The 21,576-nt window shown below is 33.8% G+C and overlaps 1 protein-coding gene across 1 annotated transcript in view; it reads right to left on the reverse strand.

Moving 5' to 3' along the window:
- LOC145685558 (uncharacterized) overlaps positions 1-21,576 on the reverse strand; it is a 39,721-nt gene that overhangs the window by 12,220 nt on the left and 5,925 nt on the right. The window contains exons 3-4 of the mRNA XM_081757955.1: positions 3,563-3,646; positions 1,233-1,412 (exon numbers count right to left, since the gene is read on the reverse strand). Coding sequence (XP_081614081.1) covers positions 1,233-1,412; positions 3,563-3,646 — 264 coding nt within the window. The remainder of the gene's footprint in view (positions 1-1,232; positions 1,413-3,562; positions 3,647-21,576) is intronic.

Below are 21,576 nucleotides of genomic sequence, written 5' to 3' on the forward strand. Positions count from 1 at the left end.
CCAAACCACTGTTGGAATTTTAATCCAAAGATTGATATGCCTAGCCGGGATCGAATCCAAAATCAGGTGCACAGAAAGGACATGGGTTAACCATTTCGTTACTAAATTTACACTGCCTTGAAAAATTTCTCAATCGAGAATAAAATGAAAAAAGTAAAAGAAAAAATACGAAACATCAGGCAGTAAAAAACTGAAATGAAATCTTAGAGTTTTACGTCCCACGGTAATGCCGGTTAGGCTAAAGGAGACGATGATGATGAGTAATGAATTAAATGGTGGTATGAAGAATATAGGAGGAAACGGGAGAACCCCGAGGAAACCCACGCACATTGTGTTTGTTCACCACAAAGTTCACTTGGCGGGGCTGGGATGGAACCCGGGACACCAGAGGTGAACGCTCTACCACTGAGCCACAGCCTCCGTCATCAGGCAGTAAGTTTATAGAGCTTATGCGTTTGAGAAGAGAGTGACATGAGCATGTGCAACGATCGATGCGACATCAAGACCGGAATGACAAATTTTAAGCTAAGATAAGACGAAATCGTGATTGCTGATTGTAAGTCGAGACGAGACCCAGGTTCTATTAACTTCAGTTTTGTTTCGTGTCTAATTCATTCCGAGTAAAATTTCAAATTTCAAATTCAGTTACTTCTATAACTTTTGAAATATTTGTAATTCTTATTCAATGATGTCATTAATTTACTAAAATAATTGAATTACAGTATTGGAGTTAAATAGGGATTAGAAAGAACATAATTTTAAACTTTGTAGTTTAAGAAAAATAATTGTCAGGCATTGATAGAAATACATAAATATCAACTTACAAGAAGCTAAATCATTTTCAACTCTTTAATAACAATAATACAGCTTTATTTACTTACTCTCTAAAAGAAAATGATATGTATTCTTCAGCAAATATGATAACATATCACGTAACAAGACAAATCTATAGAGGACATTTCTGTCGTTTTAAAATTTCTCAATGTGAAGTCCTACCTTCTATATGGGACATTATTATTACAGTGCTTATCAATCGAAATTAAGTAACTATTTCAACTTTATTAAAAGTACCTTTATTCTCGTAAATTTAGGGGATGAAAAATAATAGCAATATAAAGCATTATTTTCATGTATATTTCCTTAGAATACATATATGATGATGTTTAATACAATTAACCAAGGATTCCATAACCTCCAACACCAGCGTGAAGGTTACCACCAACTCTTCTCACAATGGCATTGAATCCATTGATGTCATCAGCTCCGTATGTAACAATTCTTCGGCTGCCATCAGGTTCAATAAGGCTGTATTGTCCCTTTACAACTGGACCATCACGAACTTCAGTTTGTTGCTTGTTGTCTCCTGTGAGATGGTCACTCACTGCGTAGCCAAACTGGCATCGTGGGTAAGCCTTAAATGTAAATAGTTTATTTATTATCTAATACGTATTATTTTGTTATTAAGATAATTTTCAATTTATGTCTCTCACACATTATTACATACTGCTATAATAGGTAAGAGTAAAAATTATTTATATTAGTTTATGGTATTTGCTAAATATTATCTTATTACATATATAAAATGGTTCTTTTTAAACTTTATTAAAAATAAGTATTACAAAGTAAAGTGGAAATCTTACACTAATAGAGAACAAGATTTGAAATTAATGTATTCAGCATTCCAAGAATAGGGTCACTGAATTTACTTTTCCTTAAAAAATGCAGATGCATTCACTTATTTTAGATTATATCCACTAAATTGGAAATCATAATAATATAGCTACGAAAACTTTCTGATACGATTTGAAACAATCAAATAAAGGATTAACCTTCGTTCTTATAATGTTCTCCTTATTAAATTTGTCGATGTATTTCCGGTTTGAGTTTTCGTAGTTTTGAAACGTATCTAGTTAATAATACATTTAACTAAATTATTTAAACAGAGGGTACAGGCAAATATTAGCTATTTTCCTTTAAAACAGAATGCCTTCTAAAAAAAGAAAACTTACAAAAAATACTTTCAAATTAAAAATAGGCTGCATTTTATTGTCCGTATATAGCTACCATACTGGCAATGCTACGAAATTTGGAGAGAATATTTACCAATTCCACATAACACTAGGTAGTCTAAAATGTGGTGGGCCCTTAATACTATTCTGATTTAAAAATAAAATTATGAAACCTTAACATAATACAACTTATACAGAACTTCAGTGGTTTCTCGTACAGAAAAATAACTGTATATATCGTTTGCATTGGTATCATTTGAATTTAACTTGTCGTCGTTCTGCAGATACAGCAACAAGTAGTAGTCTAAGTTTCCAGTTCCGTGCTATATTTCGGATGTCTTGAAACCTCTGAGTCGTCAAATATGTACATGATCTTAATTTGTCAGTGGTGTATACGGCACACTTTGTGTTGATTAATTTCGACCCTTTCTTCTCAATAGCTATGTGTATTCGTTCTTATTGTCAACAGTGCAGATCTTGATGCACGTGATGTACGATTTGCTTTCAATCCCACAGAAAGCGCAGCATAACCTTCTTTAACATCACAGTTTGCGCTTTAACCACGCTGCGGAAATTCTACACGATCCATTTTGACCATTGCTATGGCAGATTAACCTCTTTTTGTCACTTGTGATCAACCTCTTCAAAAATATTTCAACATTTTTCTGCTCTATATTAGCATCCTTGTCGAAATAAAATTGTAAAACGTAACGCAGTTTTACGGAAAGTTTGTTCATTTTGACGGCGTAGTATTTTATGTCTAATTCTACGAATTACAATTTTGAACATTAACTAGCTTCGACCCTAAGCTGTCAAAAGACGTTAAGACTGCCCAGCTACAATTCATCCACTCTATGAATAGCTATACTAATGGAGCGAAATTGCATTTTTTCCTATTAGATATTTAGCTCGAAATATGTAGAAACGATAATATTGCTTGATATTTAATTTAGTTCAAAGGAAAACTATTTTACGTCCCTTGTATCTCAAACTGATGTTCTGACGTGAAGGCAGTGCAAGTTGTTTTCTTATTTAAGAATGAGTCATCAACAGATTTTCTATCATTTATAAAAGAAAAAATCTAATTAACGTTGGAGAAAAACTCAGTCACAGCACATTATCATTACACACGTATTTTCACGGAATACATGCGTTTGATTATAGTCAGGAGCTCAAATGGTTCGGGTCTCAGTGTTTAGCTGCAAGTTCATGTCTCATGTAGCTTTTGAGTTGAATGGGACTCATATTCCAAATAACTAACAAACGATGGTTACAGTCAAAGGAGCACTAACTACTTTCCTAAATAAATAAAACTTTATATCTCTTATTCACATAAATATGTAAAATCAAATATCCAAATATGTTTCAATTTATGAGGAAGAAACAATGTTAACAAAAACGAATTTTTCCGATTTAATTGACTTCAAATGAACTATAAATTTGTTGTAAATAAAGCTTGAAAGTTAAAAATGGCCAACGTACAACAATCTAAAACAACAGTATACTTGTAATTTCTAACACATATTATAATTGTAAATTATTATTTTACTTACGTAATAATCAAGTCCTCCACCAATTCCGCCAAGAACACCAACTGCATAAGCAGAAGATGCAAGAGCAATGAGAGCAAAGATAACCTTGAAAAGAAGAAAAATTATATTCTGAGTGAAACTTGAATTAAGATAAAATATCCAAGTTATATGTGCAAGAGAACTTAATCACCAAAGAATTTGGTTATGTTTTAAAATTCATCTTCGTTCACAACTAGGACTAAGTATAAACACTGCATAGTTAAGTCTTTCCACGCACGATTTACACATTCCTGTAAACAACTTTTCTAACTGAGGTGATTATAAATTAGAATTAATAGATGAGAATTTATGTGGTGAGATATTGTTTAAATTGTTTGTAGGTAATTTCTAAGCTATACTAGAAAGTAACGAATCTTTTAAGTTTTCTAAGTAGGAAGAAAGAAGATTATGAGCACCATTGTGACACTTTTTGTTTGATATGTCGGAGGTGTCAAACTGACCATCATTAGTTTTCAAGAGTTACCACATACCAAGAAACATCACGCAACAATAACATATATCGTGTGACTTAACCAAAGTGTAGATGATTTTACCTAACGATAGGATATCAACACCATCAACATGCATCAAGAAACGACCGTTGTTTAGGTGAGGAACGGTGTAGACAGGATTACAGTTAGAGGTTGAGATATCTGTCCACGTACGTGGAATGCCACTGAAGCGATCAAAACTTTGGTTGAAAGACAAGACCACGCACTGTTATATTCCAAAGAAAGAACTGAAATAAAATGTGATGTGCCATTAAAACGAGTGCATTAATAAGAGTAGAGCTGTAAAAAGTTTCTGCACGGAGAGTGCTGGGAAATGTACTACACACATAAAACATAATAAGATAAGCACTTTCGAACTTTGCTTGTGTACCATAAATGTGAAAGTGATGTTTTTTTTTTAACAGCATTTTTATAGTAATGCAACTTTTATGTATGAGTAGTATATCATCGAAAACAAATGACCATACGTAGAGAAAAAAAAAAAAAATCTTTGAACAAATAGTTTAAAGCTTTGGTACTAGCAGGTAAAATAATTCTGATAATCTAGTTTTATTATAAATCAAGCCCAAAATTACAACAAGTATATCTGATAAGGTCTTTTATACTGATTCAAGATGGAAATCACGAAAATGATTATTTTGTCCGCAAATTGAAATGAAAAAATGAAATAAAATATTTCAGTCTAACGTCACTCGATTATAACATTTAGATTAAAAGAGACGATATTACAGCAAGTGAATGATGATGGAAGAATTGGTGGAATGAAATGTGGGGGGAGGGGAACAGAAGACGACATACACGATGTTGTTAACGGCAAACTTATTTGGGTAGGTATCGAACCAGAGACCCCACGCATCTATGGTAAGCGCTCTACCACTGAGCCACTGTGCATCCTTCGTATGCAAAAGTAGACTCGATCAGCTAGCACGCGGGTGAGTGAGATAAAAACTGAGATCAAGCGTTTTTCCTTCACTGCTGAACACATTTAATACTCCCAGAACTAGTTTCCTTTATCATGTCGCATTGTTTAAACTCTACATTCCTACAATGGATGTGTCATTTTTCCATTACACAAAATAGAATATCTCGCGACTTTCCCTATTTCGGTCAGGCGATTTAACTCACAACATAAATTACTCAGTATATATTTATATTACAAATATAAATTATTTGTTGGGATTATGCTATGCCAATTGGATTAAAAAAGAAAATCCTAAGGGAAAACCAAGCATTCAATTTTATGCTAACGTATTGTTTCTTACAAATTTTGATCGTTACATTTTAATTAAATCCTGAGTGATTGAACCATCTTGTTTTTCTCGTTCAAAAAATAGGCATTTAAGCTAAAATTTTAAAGTGAAAATTTAGCTCATCTGTCAAATGAATTTTAACTTTTAATGACTTAAAATGCTACAATTAGAAAGAAGTGAATTCATTTAAATAACTGCTGACAATAAACGGTAAAAATGAATTACTATACTCACTGTTAGGATTTTCAATTAACACTTGATTGATCGAGTAATGATATATATATATATATATATATATATATATATATATATATATATATATATATATATATATGTTGTACCTTATGATACTGATAGACACAACAATTTGTAAACAAGCTCATATTATGATCATTTGAGTATATGGTGATTTTCCAATAATAAAATTATATAATGCTAGCATGAAATAATTTCATAATACTTACGGTAAATGCGTTCATTTCTGTTGTTGTTTAGGTGAGACTGTCTTAGACTGTAACAGAATATAAAATTATCCTGGCAGTTTTATTCAATAAAGAACGGAAAGAAAGCTGTTGTAACCATGTTATTCGAAGAAATACTAATTGTTCTCTGATTGGTTTCATTTAATGTCAAAAGTTTCTAACGTTTAAAATATTTTCATTCCACAATAGTACAATTATAACATTGTAGACAAGATTTCTAATCAAGTCATTTTAAAAATGTAGATGAAAGTAATTTAAATAATAAATTCAAGGAAACCAGTCGCTACAAAATAAAATTTATTTGCCATACTATAAGATGAAATGTTGCAGCAGAGAAAATATTTCCTATATCCTTTGTTATTTCCTTAGAATATGGTATATAAAGAGAGCAATTGGTTTCCATTTTACAGTGCAGTTCGAACAACAGAAGCTACATTCAACGAAAATTAAATTCTAGCAAAATGGTAATGCATTGTATATGTAATCATTAAAGGTAGCGGTTTATGAATTCTCATCTTTTATAAATAACTCATTTTTGCATTTAAATATGCTATTTATACTATTTTTGCCGGAGAGAAATATCGTGTAAATGAATTCAATCTACCCCTGATATTTGTTTTATGATTCTCCTTTCCAATATTTCATATAGAAATCAATGATTCTAAACAATTATTACACGATTTATTTGCAGCATCATATGTATATCTCTGTAAACTCTAGGAAACACACCGTGTTACATAATAGAACAAAATGCGGGAAATAAGTGAATTTTGCGCTGATAAATTTGTCTTAACCATTAATTTGTTTATTCATATTTTATATTATTTGTTATTTTCATTTAAAATAACATTGAAATATTTTAACTAAAGATGCTTCCTTTTTTTCTGGTATCGGGAACACGATGTGCATCATTAGGTACGTTTTTTTTTACTTTTTTGAGTTATAATTACAAATTGGTTCATTTTCAAATCTTTAGGTTATTTTTCATAACGTTTTGGTCATTTGGCCATGGTTTCTACAGCATTTTATAGGTTACGTATCTATATTTTAAGATCATAAACTTTTGCTACCTAGTACCCATATTATAATGACTTAAGTATGAAAAAATATTCAGTTATGTAGTTTCTCAATTTGGATATGAAGAGTTTATTTAACACTCCGTTATTATTTTTACATTAAAAGGCTTGGGTGATTGCATTGTTATTTGGTAAATTTTTAATAGCTTTGTTTTTGTACTTATTATCTCGTATATTGTAGTAAATTTTATACCATCTTAGGCATGCCATAATTAAACAGATTGAAGCAATGCATCTTCAATTCGACTCAGCTGTTTGTTGTGTACCTTTCTGTATGTTCCGAATTGATTCTCAAAACTTTGTCCAATTTTAATAAACTACTAATACTACTACTTCTACTTCTTTTGCTTCTACTACTAATAATAATAATAATAATAATAATAGTAATAAACTTAACTTCTTAATATAATAACTCACAACTTATTGAGACACGTTTCTTTCTGAAAATTCTCATTTTCACTAAAAGAAGTTTACCTAAATCGTTTTAATCTAAGCAGGAACTAAAAATATTATTAACGTTCACATATGATACTCGGATGATAAATAGCAAATTTAAGATTTATTAACACCCTATCCTAATTTCAAATAAAAGCTGTATTAACTTACGCCAGTCGCGAACAACTAGAATGCAATAGGCTTCCCTTAGCAACCGCAAAATATTGTGAAAATGTAGTTATCAGCTCAATTATTCTATTTCGATGTTAATCTTATAAGTTATCAGAAAGCTTGAAAAGTTGTGTGCATGAATTGCTGAAAGTGAATTTTTACTCTTCCATCCTCTGTCTAATTTTAATAATAAAAAGTACAGTATTAAAGCAGATTTAAAGAAAATGTATACTTTCTTATTCACAGATGTCTTCTACTCTCCTTTTGTGTCTCGCCCTGTTCTTCGGAACTTCTTACGGTATGTATTAATTTAACCATTTAATAATATGTTAGCTGTACAGCATGCTATTGATATATACATAGAACTAGATATTTATCACCACTAAAATAACTATCAACTAACAATAGTTCATACTCCGTTATATTGACATGATCATTTGCTTTTCACAACTGCTTCTATGAAACCTCTGTGCTACAATTGTAATCAGGTGTGACTTTACCACTAGGCTAGTTGCAAAAGTGCAACGCTCATAAAAAAGCCTGTTGGATGACCATTTAATAATCAACAAGAAAACAAAAGTCACGAGTTGAAGAATAATAATAAACATAATTAAAGTAATAAACATATTTTCTTATTGTGTTTTGTAAAATTCTTGTCTCCTGTTTCATTTTCCTTTTATTATGACTTTAGTATGAATAAGAAAACATGTAACATTAAAAAACTTGGAAAGGAAATCAAAATAGTTAATTTGTATTACAACTCTAAGTGAGCAAATAACACGAGATCATGCCCGTAAAAAAATACTCTCAGGACAATACCACAAAGGATGCTTCATTTATATATTAGCGAAATCTCTTAAAATAAATGCAGTTGATATTGAGTTTGAAGATTGAAGTATGTTTTCAGTTTAACTTATCTTGTTAAATAAGAGTAACGCCAAAAATACTATATTTTACCTGTTCTTTAATTCATTCATATCATTATCATCTTCGCGTTTTCTTCAGCCGTTCTCCTCAGCAGTGGAGTCAGCAGCCAGAATAATAACCGTATCTCACTCGCTACAATTCCCGTAGTCGGTGCTTATGGTGGCTACGGACTTGGTGCTGGATACGGTCTTGGTGGTTACGGACTTGCTGCCGGATATGGTCTTGGAGGATACGGCCTTGGTGGATATGGTCTTGGAGCTTATGGACGACTTGGATACGGAGCTTGGGGATATGGTGCACAAGGTCTCCGTGGAATCGGTTATCTTGGTTAAGAGTTGAAAAGCATGTATCGTTTTTTGAATGAAATAAAAGAAATGAATGCATCTTAAAATATAATGAATGCATCTTATATAAATCTTATAATAAGTTTTAGAAAAGGTTTCTGTTCGATAATTAAAATATGAATCTTATAGTGATGTTTACTACTAGGATATAATATTAAATGCATTACTTTTAGTGATTTCTGAAAGGGAGAGAAGAACCATAACAAATATACAAGCGAAATAATGAATATATAATAACTTAGCATTCATGCAAATCTTACATCGCATTCTGTACGGTATGTAGGCAAATGACATAGAAACTTTCACGCTGAGTCTATGATGTTTTTCTAAGTGTCAGCTACTTGGAGGTGCAATACCACTGAGTACCGTTCCTTTCTATTTATGTAAAAGACAATACGATAAAGTAATATGCTTAAATGTCAACAATAATAAACTATGCCTGGCATGGTAAGACCAATATAATTATAATACAAGGTGAGTCAAAAGTCCTTGGACACCTCCAAAAGTTTGAAAATCGACGGGAAAAGTAAAAAGTCATTATGGGAACAGAGGTTTGATGAGAGGCCGCAACTTTTGGAGTGAATGTCATTCATGACCGCCCTCTTGAAATCCGCCATTTTGGATTCAAGTCTTTTTTTTCAAATTGGAAGTGGGTGTATGACACATCAAATAACACTAGCTTGAGCTCAGGAATTTAGTGGTGTAATTTGATTTTTTATCTTGTACAGTTTAGAAGTTATTAATGTTCAAATGTGGGAAGTTACCTTGATACTGAATGCTACAACAATGTCCATCCCATGCAATGAGAACGGTAGTCGCCGCAACCACTCTGACTACACACGGAGGAGAATGTCTCCTGAAATTTGGTCACATGCATGTTGGATGTCTCCTCTCAATTCAATTCCTCTAGGTGTCTCAATTCACGGATTATCTCAGCATACACTATCTGCTAAAGATGACCCCATAGATAAAAATTTAGGGACGTTAAGTTAGGGGGTCTCGGCGGCTACTCCACGGGACCACGGCGACAAATCCACTTCTCTGGCAGTTGATCGTCCAACCATTCACGGACACCAAGTCCATAGTGTGGAGGGGCTCCATCGTGCTGAAAATAAGATGGGAAAATGCCGTCAGCGTTCAATGTGGCAGGGAACACAAGGTCCTGCAGCATCATCAAATACTGTGGTGCAGTTAAGGTGTTGTAAATAAAAAATTGCCCAATGATGCGGGTGTCCCATATGCCACACCACACCATCACCTTCGCTGGACTATGTTCTCGACTCGGGTCAACCCAGTTTCGGATTTGCGTCACACTAGTCTCCATAATTATGTCGATTAGCCTCCCGTTCAAAGTGAAATAAGCCTCGTCGCTGAACAGTATGCCCTTGGCAAACGCAGAATCCAGTTTGTGTTTCTCACTAGCCCACATGAAGAACTCCAACCGGCGTTCAGGGTCATCCTCGTTCAGTTTATGTTGCATGTGCAGCTTGTAAGGATACCACTAATTCGCGTGCAATATTCGGACAACTGAGGATTGGCTTATTGCACATGCTAGGGACACACGACGGGTACTTTGTTTAGGATTTTTCACAAACGACGCAATAACCGCCGTTGCAATTTCCTCATTGATGGCAGTCTCTGCTCGCCCACTACGTGCCCTATCTTGAACAGAGCCCCTCTCCCGAAATTTGGTGATCACATGAGCCACCGTGCTGTGCGATAACGTTTCTCTATCTGGGTGCCGTCTGTTGTAGTCAGCTGCTATTGTTCGGTAGCTGCACTTCCATGATATAAGGATGATTTCGATCTTCTGTTCATGTGTCAGACCCATTTTAGATATTCTGGAACAAAGAGAGAACTAGGTCAGTATCAAGATAATTTCCCACCTTTGAAAATTAATAACTTCTAAACTGTACAAGATAGAAAAAACAAATTACACCACTAAATTCCTGACCTCAGGCTAGTGTACCCCTTCCCATTTAAAAAATTGACGTGAATCCGAAAAAGCGGATTTCAAAATGGCGGATATGAATGACATACACTCCAAAAGTTGCGGCCCCTCATCAAACCTCTGTTCCTATCATCACTTTTTACTTTGGATTTTCAAACTTATCCATGTGTCCAAGGAATTTTGACTCACCCTGTATATCCTGCTTCACGATGTTAAGGTTTTGTTCTTACAAGTTAGAACAAAAATAAGTTATTGAAAGAAAAAATGAAATGGGATAATATAAGGAATAATATTAAAATGAAATCAAATTGGTAGAGAAAAACTCGCCTTTATGTCAATTTTGCGATCTAAAATAAATGTAAAAAATGGTCGCAGGAATTTGGTTCAAATTTAACTCAAATTTAACCTTACTTTTCATGCGCAACACATACGTCAACAGAGATTCTAATTCTATTTAGTTTAATGTACTCTCTGTGTATTCTTCTACTTAATATTTTGCTTTACTTTAGCTTTCACTTTACAAGTGAATTATTAAACTTTCTATTTATAAAATAGTCTTTAATTCTATCTGAATAGCGTATAAATCAATGTAATGAATATTTTTCGTAAAATTCTCCATTCATCCACTAAATATCTTTCTCAGAGGCAAATTCAGGAAACCATGATCTCAGTTTATATCTGTCAGTAAGTAACCGAGAATTATGAAGTCATTAATTCACTCTTATATTTCTAATAATAAAAGCAATATATTTTTTCTTTCTTTCTTCTTCTTATCGATACGAAGTAGTTTGTTATATTTTTACCACTAGAATCTCCTTTATACAGCTTACAGAAGTTGTTTTCCTTTTCTAGAGGTCAAGATCAATAGGTAACATTATTCAAGGCAAGAGTAGGACTACCTTCCCTGTTCACTCTTTTCACGTGGTAATTCCTTCTAAGAGTTCCATATTCAAGTCCTTCCATATTCAAGTTTTGACAGGCTTCATGCATCTGTTAAAGGTAGTTTAAAGGCAGTTTATACACAGTTTAAACACTTTACACTGCTAACGTTGGTTTATCTTGAGCATGTGATTCCACTCTCGTAGTAAGTTTTCTTCTATATAATTCAAATTTCATGTAAATGCAGTATGCACCTTTAACTACTCTGGTGAGCCTCACAGACTCCAGATATCATACGTTCCTTTCTAAATTTAGACATTCTCAGGAGATGGCGCTGATTTCTTTAATACCTCACAGTTCAACGTGGACTATCATTCTGTTAATAGGAACGCAAATCAATATCGCTAATTTTCCAATGCAATGTAGCAGAAATCTGCGGTGTCAAGCAGTATCTTTTTATTAAATGTACTAAATGATAAACTGAGTTCATTTAAAAGTTATATAATCGGATCTTGAATCTTTGAACTTTGATATTTCCTTGTCTAGGCTGTAATCAAGAGTTTCGAGCCTAAACAGTTCGTCTGACTACTCCAGAAGGCACCGTGCTACATTATAAATCCTGCCCTTCATTTAATTCATAGTGCATGATGAATAATAATTGTAGTATTAACGATGATGTATCACATTTTAAGGATGTTATATCTTTGTTGTTAAAAACTTTGTCCCGATCCTAAAGACTCACATCAATTTCCTCTGTGGTTTGATGCAGATACTTGTTTTGGTCTTCAAAATAAACATCGTGCTTGGATGCTGTGGAATAAGTTTCCAAGTGAACACACTTATAAGTCTCTTTCGAACATCAGGTACATTTGAAACATCTCCTCCATATCAAATATAAGAAATATGTGAAAAATCTATCATATTCTTTCACTTCTTAGCCGATTTGTTTTTCTTCTTTACTTTTCTCTTTCTTTTTCTTTTTTTTTCTTGACTCTCATAAATTCCAAAAACCAACAACCCTGAACCTCGCAAAAAATAGAGTACAACTCGATTCGGTTGCATATATCATTAGTATTTCATTAGTGCTCATTAGTGCCGCAAATCACATAGTACTCCACAAGTAACGCTCACTTTTAAAAAAATCATTATCGGCTCTCTAACTTTGTACCACTTGCTTTAAAAATATCAGTATTGGCATTTTAACTACATGCCAACCGGCACGGCAGATCATCTACAGCGAAACACAATTTATTTCCACACATAGTTATTGCTTCGCTGTTGCCCTTTCTGCCGGAAATTCCATCGTTAGTGTTCCAGGAATGACTCCAGCTCATTAAAATAATATCTAATTGCCTACATGGCACTAGGTCTGGCAAGTCACCTACACCACACCACAATTTCGAGTTCATAAGTGCTCGGTAGTGCTACAAATCTCACTGGTAGTCTCCAACAAGTATCGCCCGCTTTTTAAAACTTCATTACCGGCCTTCTAACTTCGTGCCAACAGGCTTGGCAAGCCACACACAGTGGATCACAATTCTAGTTTCACACATCGTTAATTCTTGGTTAGTGTTCGTTAGTGCCGGTAATTCCATCGTTGGTGCTCTACAAATTACGCTAACTTAATAAATAATATCGCTAGGGCAGCAGATGCCTTCGTTTGTACTTCACATGTAACTCAAACTTTTCTTGGAAAGGAACGCTAATTTCCTGCTAACTTGATTACAAGATTCCTGACACATCGCATACGGCAGACTACAATTTTGATTTCTCACACCGTTCGTGCTACATTAGTGCTAATTTTTTTTACGCTAATAGTTTGTCAATGTTCTACAGATAATGCCTATTAAAAAGGGCTATTCGCCTTCTAACTTACGGTAGACAACAATTTCGAAATCACGCATAGTGTAAGGCCTGCCAGGCATGACAGACCTGTTGGAATGAAGGTAGCAGGCAAATAGTGATTACTTTTTTAACTACAGAGACCTGACGATGGAACATGCAGCATTAACGACCACTAACTAATCACTAGTTTTCGGATTTTTGCAAATTTGCATGTTTTTTTTTTTTCTGATGTGATATTGATATGCTCTTTAAACAGAAATTCGTTTCAGCTGTTTTCGGGTAAAATAGTAGAGTTTTATAGTGCATATATTTGCATATTTCGGAGGTTAGTGCATGTTTATGTCGTTATTGCCTACACATGCATATTTAAAGAAACGACCAAATTGATAATTTTTAACGTGCAATAACTTTCGTCATAAATGGAATTCCAAGTTTCTAAAATAAATAGACTCAAGACTTTCAAATGGTTCTTTGTTATCGGTTTATTTATATCGTTAAGATAAAATAACCGTGTCAAATCACCTAGAACAAAATTTTCACGTCACCCATTCTGTGTGTGTGTGTGTGTGTGTGTAGATTTGAAATTGTGTGGTCCTGTGGCAGTATAAAAATACCTAAAGAAAAATATTCCAGAAGTTATCTCCTGAAACGGGGTCCATTTAGTTGTAGTGTGACATCTTCAAATTCAATTTTAAATAGCCAGAATTTTGTCCAACTTAGAATAAATTTTGTAACATTCAAATTAACACAGAGAGAATATTTCAAGATTTGGGTCACTTTGATGATCTCTAGTGCCACATCTTCAAATCTGAAATTTAACTACCTCAGAATTTTGTTCAATTTTTGTCCATTCTTGTTCACCGATGAAAAACTTTACGTAAAATTCAAGTAAGCGAGGGAAGGCTATTTAAAAATTTGGCCACTTTAATGACCTGTAGTGAGAGGTCTTCAAATTTGAAATTGTAGTTAGCTCAAAATTTTGCTCAAGTTTCGTTCACTTTTGTCCACCCAAGAATTTGTTTTATAAAATTCAAGTAAAAGAGGGAAGGCCATTTCAAAATTTGGCCACTTCGATCACCTGTAGTGACAAACCTTCAAATTTAAAATTTACTAACTCACAATTTTATCCAATTTTCGTCCATTTTTGTTCACAGAAGAAAATAAACGAGGTAGAGCCACTTCAAGTTTTGCCAACTTCAATCACCTTTAATGCGACATGTTCAAAATATGAATTTTAAATAGCTCATAATTTTGTCCGACTTTTGTACATTTTTGTACCACCAAGAAAAAATATGTACCATTGAAATAAACGAGAGAGGGCCATTTGAAATTTTTGCTACATCTATCAGTGTAACATACTTAAATTCGCATTTTAACAAGCTTAGAGGTTTGTCCAATCTTTGTATCATATACAAAACATTTTGTACCATCCAAATAAACGAGGAAGGTCATTTCAAAATTTGACTAATTAGATCACCTGTAATTTTGCGTTTTCTAATTCGAATTTTAATTTGAAGATTTTGTCAATTTTTGTACATTTTTGTACCACCAAGAAAAATTTCAACACTCAAATTAACAAAGGAGGGTCATTTCAAAATTTTGGCCACTTCGTTCGCCAATAGTGTAACATTTTTAAATTCGAATTCTAACTAGCTTAAAATTTTCACTGTTTTTTGTTTAGTTTTGTACCACCAAGCTAGTTAAAATTCAAACTTGAAGTGTCTCACTACAGGTGAACAAAGTGGCCAAATTTTTAAATGTTTGTCCCTGGTTTATTTGAATTGTACGATTTTTCCTGGTGGTAAAAGTGTGCAAATATTCAAAAAATTCTAGCAAATTAAAATTCGAATTTGAAGTCTCACTACAAGTGATGGAAGTGACCAAATTTTGAAATGAACCTCCCTCGTTCATTTGAATGATAGATATCTTTTTGTCGGTGGTTCAAGAATGTGACACGTTGGAGAAAATTCTAAGCTTGTTAAAATTCGAATTTGAAGATATCGCACTACAGGTGATCGATGTAGCAAAATTTTTAATGGCTCTGTCGTTTGTTTCAATTGTAAAAAAAAACTTTCTTCGTAGTTTGCCAATGTACAAAAACGGGACAAAATTATGATCTAACTAAAATTCGAATTTGAAGATGTCGCACTAAAGGTGATCGAAATCGCCAAATTTTGAAATGGACCAACTTTGTTAATTCATATGGTGCAAATGTTTCTCTTGGATTGAAAAAAATGGACAATAATTGGACAAAATTATGAGCTAGTTAAAATTCGAATTTGGAGATGTCGCACGACAGGTGATCGAAGTGGCCCAAATTTTGAAATGGCCTTCCGTCGTTTGTTTAAATGGTACAACAGTTTTCTTGGGTGAAAACAATGGACCAAATTCTTCTCTAGTCAAAATTAAGATTTGAAGGTGTAGCACTACATTTAATGAACCCTCTGAAACAATCGATTGAAGTCGAGAGACGTTAACAATTCAAGGAGAAAATATATTTTTAACTGATACTATGTATATAATCGGGAGGTGTATATTTGTGGTAAATTTCATAGGAAAAAAATTACAAATACGAAAATTAGAATCAATAAAACAAAATTACTTTGGTTATTATTAGAAATTATATAACGGGAACAAAATAGTACTTGTTACTAATTTTTGCAAAGTGAATGCTAAACAAGTAATATTTTCAACATAAGTATGCTTGATTTTAGAAGAGGACATTTCCATTTTTTTTTTCGTTAGCAAAATCTTAAACTTCAGTAGCACCCTAATTTTTGGCCTTCTTATATAAGAGTTTCAAGTCTGGTAAGGATTTCTACAAGTATGAAACAATCCAGGTGTGGATTTGTTTTAATACTCGACAGAGTTCATCCCAATGAAACCCTTTAAAATGTATTTCGGGACGAAATGAATAACCGTTTTGAAAATAAACTCTACAATTAATTTAAATATTTGCTTTACAAAATCTAAAACTTGTCGCAGCAGTCACTTTTTGAGATAAGTTTCCGAGTTCTCCTTTAAGGAGTTTATGAGATTATTTAAATATAAGCTTGTGTTGCTTTGATATGCACCTCAGTCTATCAAAACCTAACTTACCTACTAAGTCTTCTGTGATGTTTTCGATAACTTAACCTTCTTCCCATTCATGCTACATGTCTCGCTCAAATCAGTTTTCCATTTAAAGTATCAACATTATACATTGTAAATTATTGCTGTTCAAACGGACAATGTTACGTTAGAAGAAAATATTCTAGGATTAACACATAATTGGATAAAGAAATTAATTTCAAGCGGATTTATTTTCTTTTAAGCAAGAACATAGGGTTTTAAATACAGGCTTTTAATACAGTAAAAATTGCCTTTAAAAGGCCCCTTATTAAACGGAAATATTTCCGGTTTCCCCTCTTAAAAACAAGTGTTAAATTCTCTTGATTAGTCGGAACCTTTGTTGCGAACAACGGATGTTAAAATATACCTTTTAACGGAAATTTTCAAGTTCCGGAATGCAGCGTTTACAAAATTTTTAGACATTCTGTGAGAGTTAACGTATATGAACTACGTTGTTTGTAAAGATCTTCGTTTACCTGTTACCCTACATATTTAACCTTTCGTCCCGCCATATAAGGCCCTAGATACAACGCAACTTTTTGAACGAAGTGCAATTTATATAATAATTTCCAAACCAATAACTATTTCTCTAGATGGTCTATAGACAAGGAACAAAAAGCGTAAAATAACACAATAGATCAAAGGGAGCCAAAAGCAGAGGGAGGAACGCTGAAAAGGGTATAGCATCTAATTTTTGCCTTAGCCTTGGAAAACGTATGTGGGCTTTTCTTTTACTTTATTTTATTTATTTATTTATTTATTTTTGTTCACTGTAAGTTTTATGTGTAGACCCTATTAATTTGTAGCAAAACTAAATGCTGTAATTTAATACGGTATGTATAACATTTTATCTTACCATGTCCATTATTTATTTATTTATTTATTTATTTGCATAGATCTATCTCCGTTAACTTTAAAACCTTTAAGATATATATATATATATATATATATATATATATATATATATTTTTACGAATCCTGTTCAATTTCTCTAAACAGATTTTAATATATGCTTATGCCAGAAATATTTATTTACTTCTTTGAGTTTTATTCTTTATTCACAGATACTTGGCGCATTCTCTCTCTCTCTCTCTCTCTATATATATATATATATATATATATATATATATATATATATATATGGGTAGATGAATTTATATTTCACATACCGAACTGTTTCAACCCGAAGAAACCAAATATATTCAAGAAGTCATGGATACTTGCGGAGCTGAAAACATTAAAAGCGAAATTCTGTTTATCAGTATACATTCAGTTCAATTTCAAAGATCATGGGAGATGAGAGGAGCGATGAATAGGAGTTTGTAGTGCATTTGAGCTGTTTGATTCAATAACGAAACAGGCTCCGCCAAGACCGATCGGAGAAGCATTTTTTTCGAAAAGCACAGTCAATAGACGAGACAAATCCTATATTCCATAAAATTATTGTCTAATGCAAATAAAGTGTTCCTGGGAACAACGACGCACGAATTACAGATTTATCGGCAAATAACATTGCTTCTTTGAAACACTATCCCTTAACGACCTGTGACACGGAAAGGACATTTTCGATGTTCAGTAATGCTTTGACTGACAAATGTAGGCTTTTGCCAGAAAATACCGAAATCTACATAGTTGTCTATTGTAGCATGAATGCATCATAGTTGTACACCAAGTATATGTAGTTTAACTAATACAACACTTTTCTTTACAGATAATCAAATTTCTCATTTAACTTTAGTTTTTGATTGGTGCATATTTATCCTTTCCAGTGCACATTTGCATATTTTCAGTGCATATTTTCGTGATTTTTAGCGCATATTTGCACCCATATTTTGCCGTTTTTTAGTGCATACCGATCCGAAGTCTACTAATCACTAACGATGGGTGAAATCGAAATTGTTGTCTGCCGTAAGTGTCGTTCCTGTTATGTTGGCATGAAATTAGGAGGTCATTAATGGCTTTTGTTAGAAAATGCAGCCATTGTCTCTGGAGCACTAACGATGTGATATGTGGCACTAACGAACATTAACAAAGCACAATTGACGGATGTAATCAATATTGTGGTCTGGAGAAAGTTTGGTCTGGTTTGCTGACATGAGTTTGCAGACTTATAAGGGTTTCTTCAAAAGTGTAGGCGTTAGCATGGGACATGCTGGCATGAACGATGGGACATGCGCACTAACGAAAACTAGCAATGTTATAACGATGGTTGAAATCGAGATTCTGGTTTGTTGTAACTTCCGTGTGGCTTGCTAATATGAAATTATATGGGGAAGTGATTTTTTGAAACAATATATATCCGTTGTGTTAGAAGGATTAATGATGTGATATGCGGTACTAACCAGCACTAAAAAAGCACTAACAATATATGAAGCCGAAATCGCGGTCTGGTACAGGTGACCAGCCAGCTCCATAAAACGGACCTAATTTGTTAAACTAAAACCTGTATAATAAAAGGAAACACTACCTTTAATGTTTATGGCACTAGCTCTGCTCGAACCGGCAATTTCATTTATGGGATGGTTTTGATATGTTCACCTGTTGGTATTAAGTTAGCAGGCCAATGTCGGCTCTTAAAAATTGAGATATTATTCTTGTAGAACTAACCAGGGCCGCCCACATGGGGAATGTATGGCGCAAGCTGCACCATTGAGAAAAATTTTGGGGGGGATTTTACTCTACTTTCGAACTAGCAATTTTACTGTCGGAATAGCATTAAAACACGATTTTGAGAAGCTAATTTTCAAAAATTTTCCGGGGTGAACCCCCGTACCCCCTACTTCGATACTCGATGAATGAAGTACCGCGCAAGTAGCCGTATGAAAGGAAAGGTTGGTTCGTTTTAAGAGAGAAGGGCCGCCCACAGGAGCGATTAATGGCGCAAGTTGTGCCATCGAGAAAAAAATGGAGAGAATAAAAAAATTGGGGAAGAATTTTACTCTAATGTCGAATAAGTAATTTTGCTGTCGTCAGAATAACAATGGAACACGATGCGATTTTTTTTTAAATCTCGAGAATGAATCCCCCTACCCCCTGCTTAGAAACTCTATGAATGAAGTACCGCGCAAGTTGCTATATAAAAGGGGCCGCGGTGGCTCAGTGGTAGAGCGTTCACCTCTGGTGCTTGGGGTCCCGGGTTCGATCCCAGCCCCCGCCAAGTGAACTTTGTGGTGGACAAACTCCGTGTGCGTGGGTTTTCTCGGGGTTCTCCCGTTTCCTCCCACTTTCTTCATTCCACCATTTCATTCATTACTCATCATCACCGTCTCCTTTAGCCTAACCGGCATAAACGTGGGACGTAAAACTTAAAGATTTCATTTCATTTCATTTTTTGCTATATGAAAGGATGGCGCCAAGTTCTGGTGAACAACAGTTACAAACACGCAAGGAATCACTTTCAAATTTAGATTTAAAACTTGCCTATGTTGTCTGTTGAAAATTATAAAGTAGTTTGACATAATTGTGAGCTAGTGGTAACCATACAGACAACAGCCAAGTTTCAAATCTAAATTTGAAGTGAGCCAGTGAGTGTTTGTAACTGTTGTCCACCAGAACTTGGCGCCTATTTTTGTGATTTCAATTCTTTTTAAGGCCACTCATACTTGGCTGTTTTGCAAGAATGTTTTTTGTTGGATATCACTTCTTTTTGTAGGCTAATTTCGAGGATAACATTTTCTTTTGGTATCAAACTCAATAACTTGTAACTTGCGTCTTACTTTTCATGTACAAGGGAATTATATCAATATTTTGTAAAGAAAAAATAATACTACTAGTTGTAAAAAAAGAATATCTGTGCCATACACAGTATGTAGAAGCTTTTATATCCTTCAATATCCTTATAGAACATATTTAGTGTTGTACACTACCAAGACTACTAATAAAAGTAATGCCATTTTTATAATTACTACTGCCCCTACTACTACTACTAGCATTCTATAATACTACTACAGGAAATAAAAACAACAACAAAAATAACAATTACTAGTACTATAAAAACTACTGCTACATTGGGCAATTGTTTTTAGAGGACTTGAGTTTTGAGGAGGGAAGAGATTATTAGTTTTGGGGGGAGTGCGCCATCAGCTTTGGGGGGATGGGCACCCCTGGAACTAACGATGGGATTTGCTGCACTAACGAGCAGTAACGGAGCACTAACAATGTGTGAAATCGAAATTATGGCCTGCCAAATTCATGGACATATTAAGCACCCCAAAAATATATTATTCCATCTTTACTCTAATTTCTCTGAAAAAAAAAGCAGAAGTATCTGTTATCACTTTTAGGTTCAATATTTATTAAGAAAATATCACGCAATGCAAACCATACTCCATCACTGCTACTTGTTTTGTAAATTCGGCAAGGGTGGTGTAGAACACAGTTGAAGAAAATCATATACAATATCAAGCGCGTATAGTAGAAGTAATTGGTCACTATTTCTTAAGGTAGAGAGGATACTTTTCTGTGTTGAATATGACAATAAAAAATTAAAAGGTGGTAGTGAAAATCGTAACATTTTAAATTATGATTACTTTCAATGTAGTACTATTGGCAAAAGTAACTATGTTGTCTCGAAAGTGTATTACATACTGATAATTCAATAGGAAAGAAATTTGTTAGAGTAATGGAAGGAATTGATTAGATTCGATTGCTCCATATCAGTATGAATGTTTCATAAGCCACGCTCTAATCCACTACTTGGAATCCGAACCACTGTTTGAGATTTTAATCCAAAACTTGATACGCCTAATAGGGATCGAATTAGCAACCACGTGCGCGAAGGTCATGTGGGCTAGCCGTTTCATCACGAAATAGCACAATACAATAATTTCTCTGTACACAATAAAGTAAGAAAAAAATCCAAACGTCATTTAGTAAGTCTATACAGCTTATACGTTTATCAATTTCATTCTAGTTATTCCTTGGTGATTGAGATGAGGCCGACATAAGCAAATCATATGAATCGAAGCAAGATCAAGCCGAATAACAGTTTCCAACTCAAAATGAGACAAGATA

This window comes from Thermobia domestica, chromosome 5 (genome assembly GCF_964235325.1).
Source record: "Thermobia domestica chromosome 5, izTheDome1.hap1.1, whole genome shotgun sequence".
Lineage (NCBI taxonomy): Eukaryota > Metazoa > Arthropoda > Insecta > Zygentoma > Lepismatidae > Thermobia > Thermobia domestica.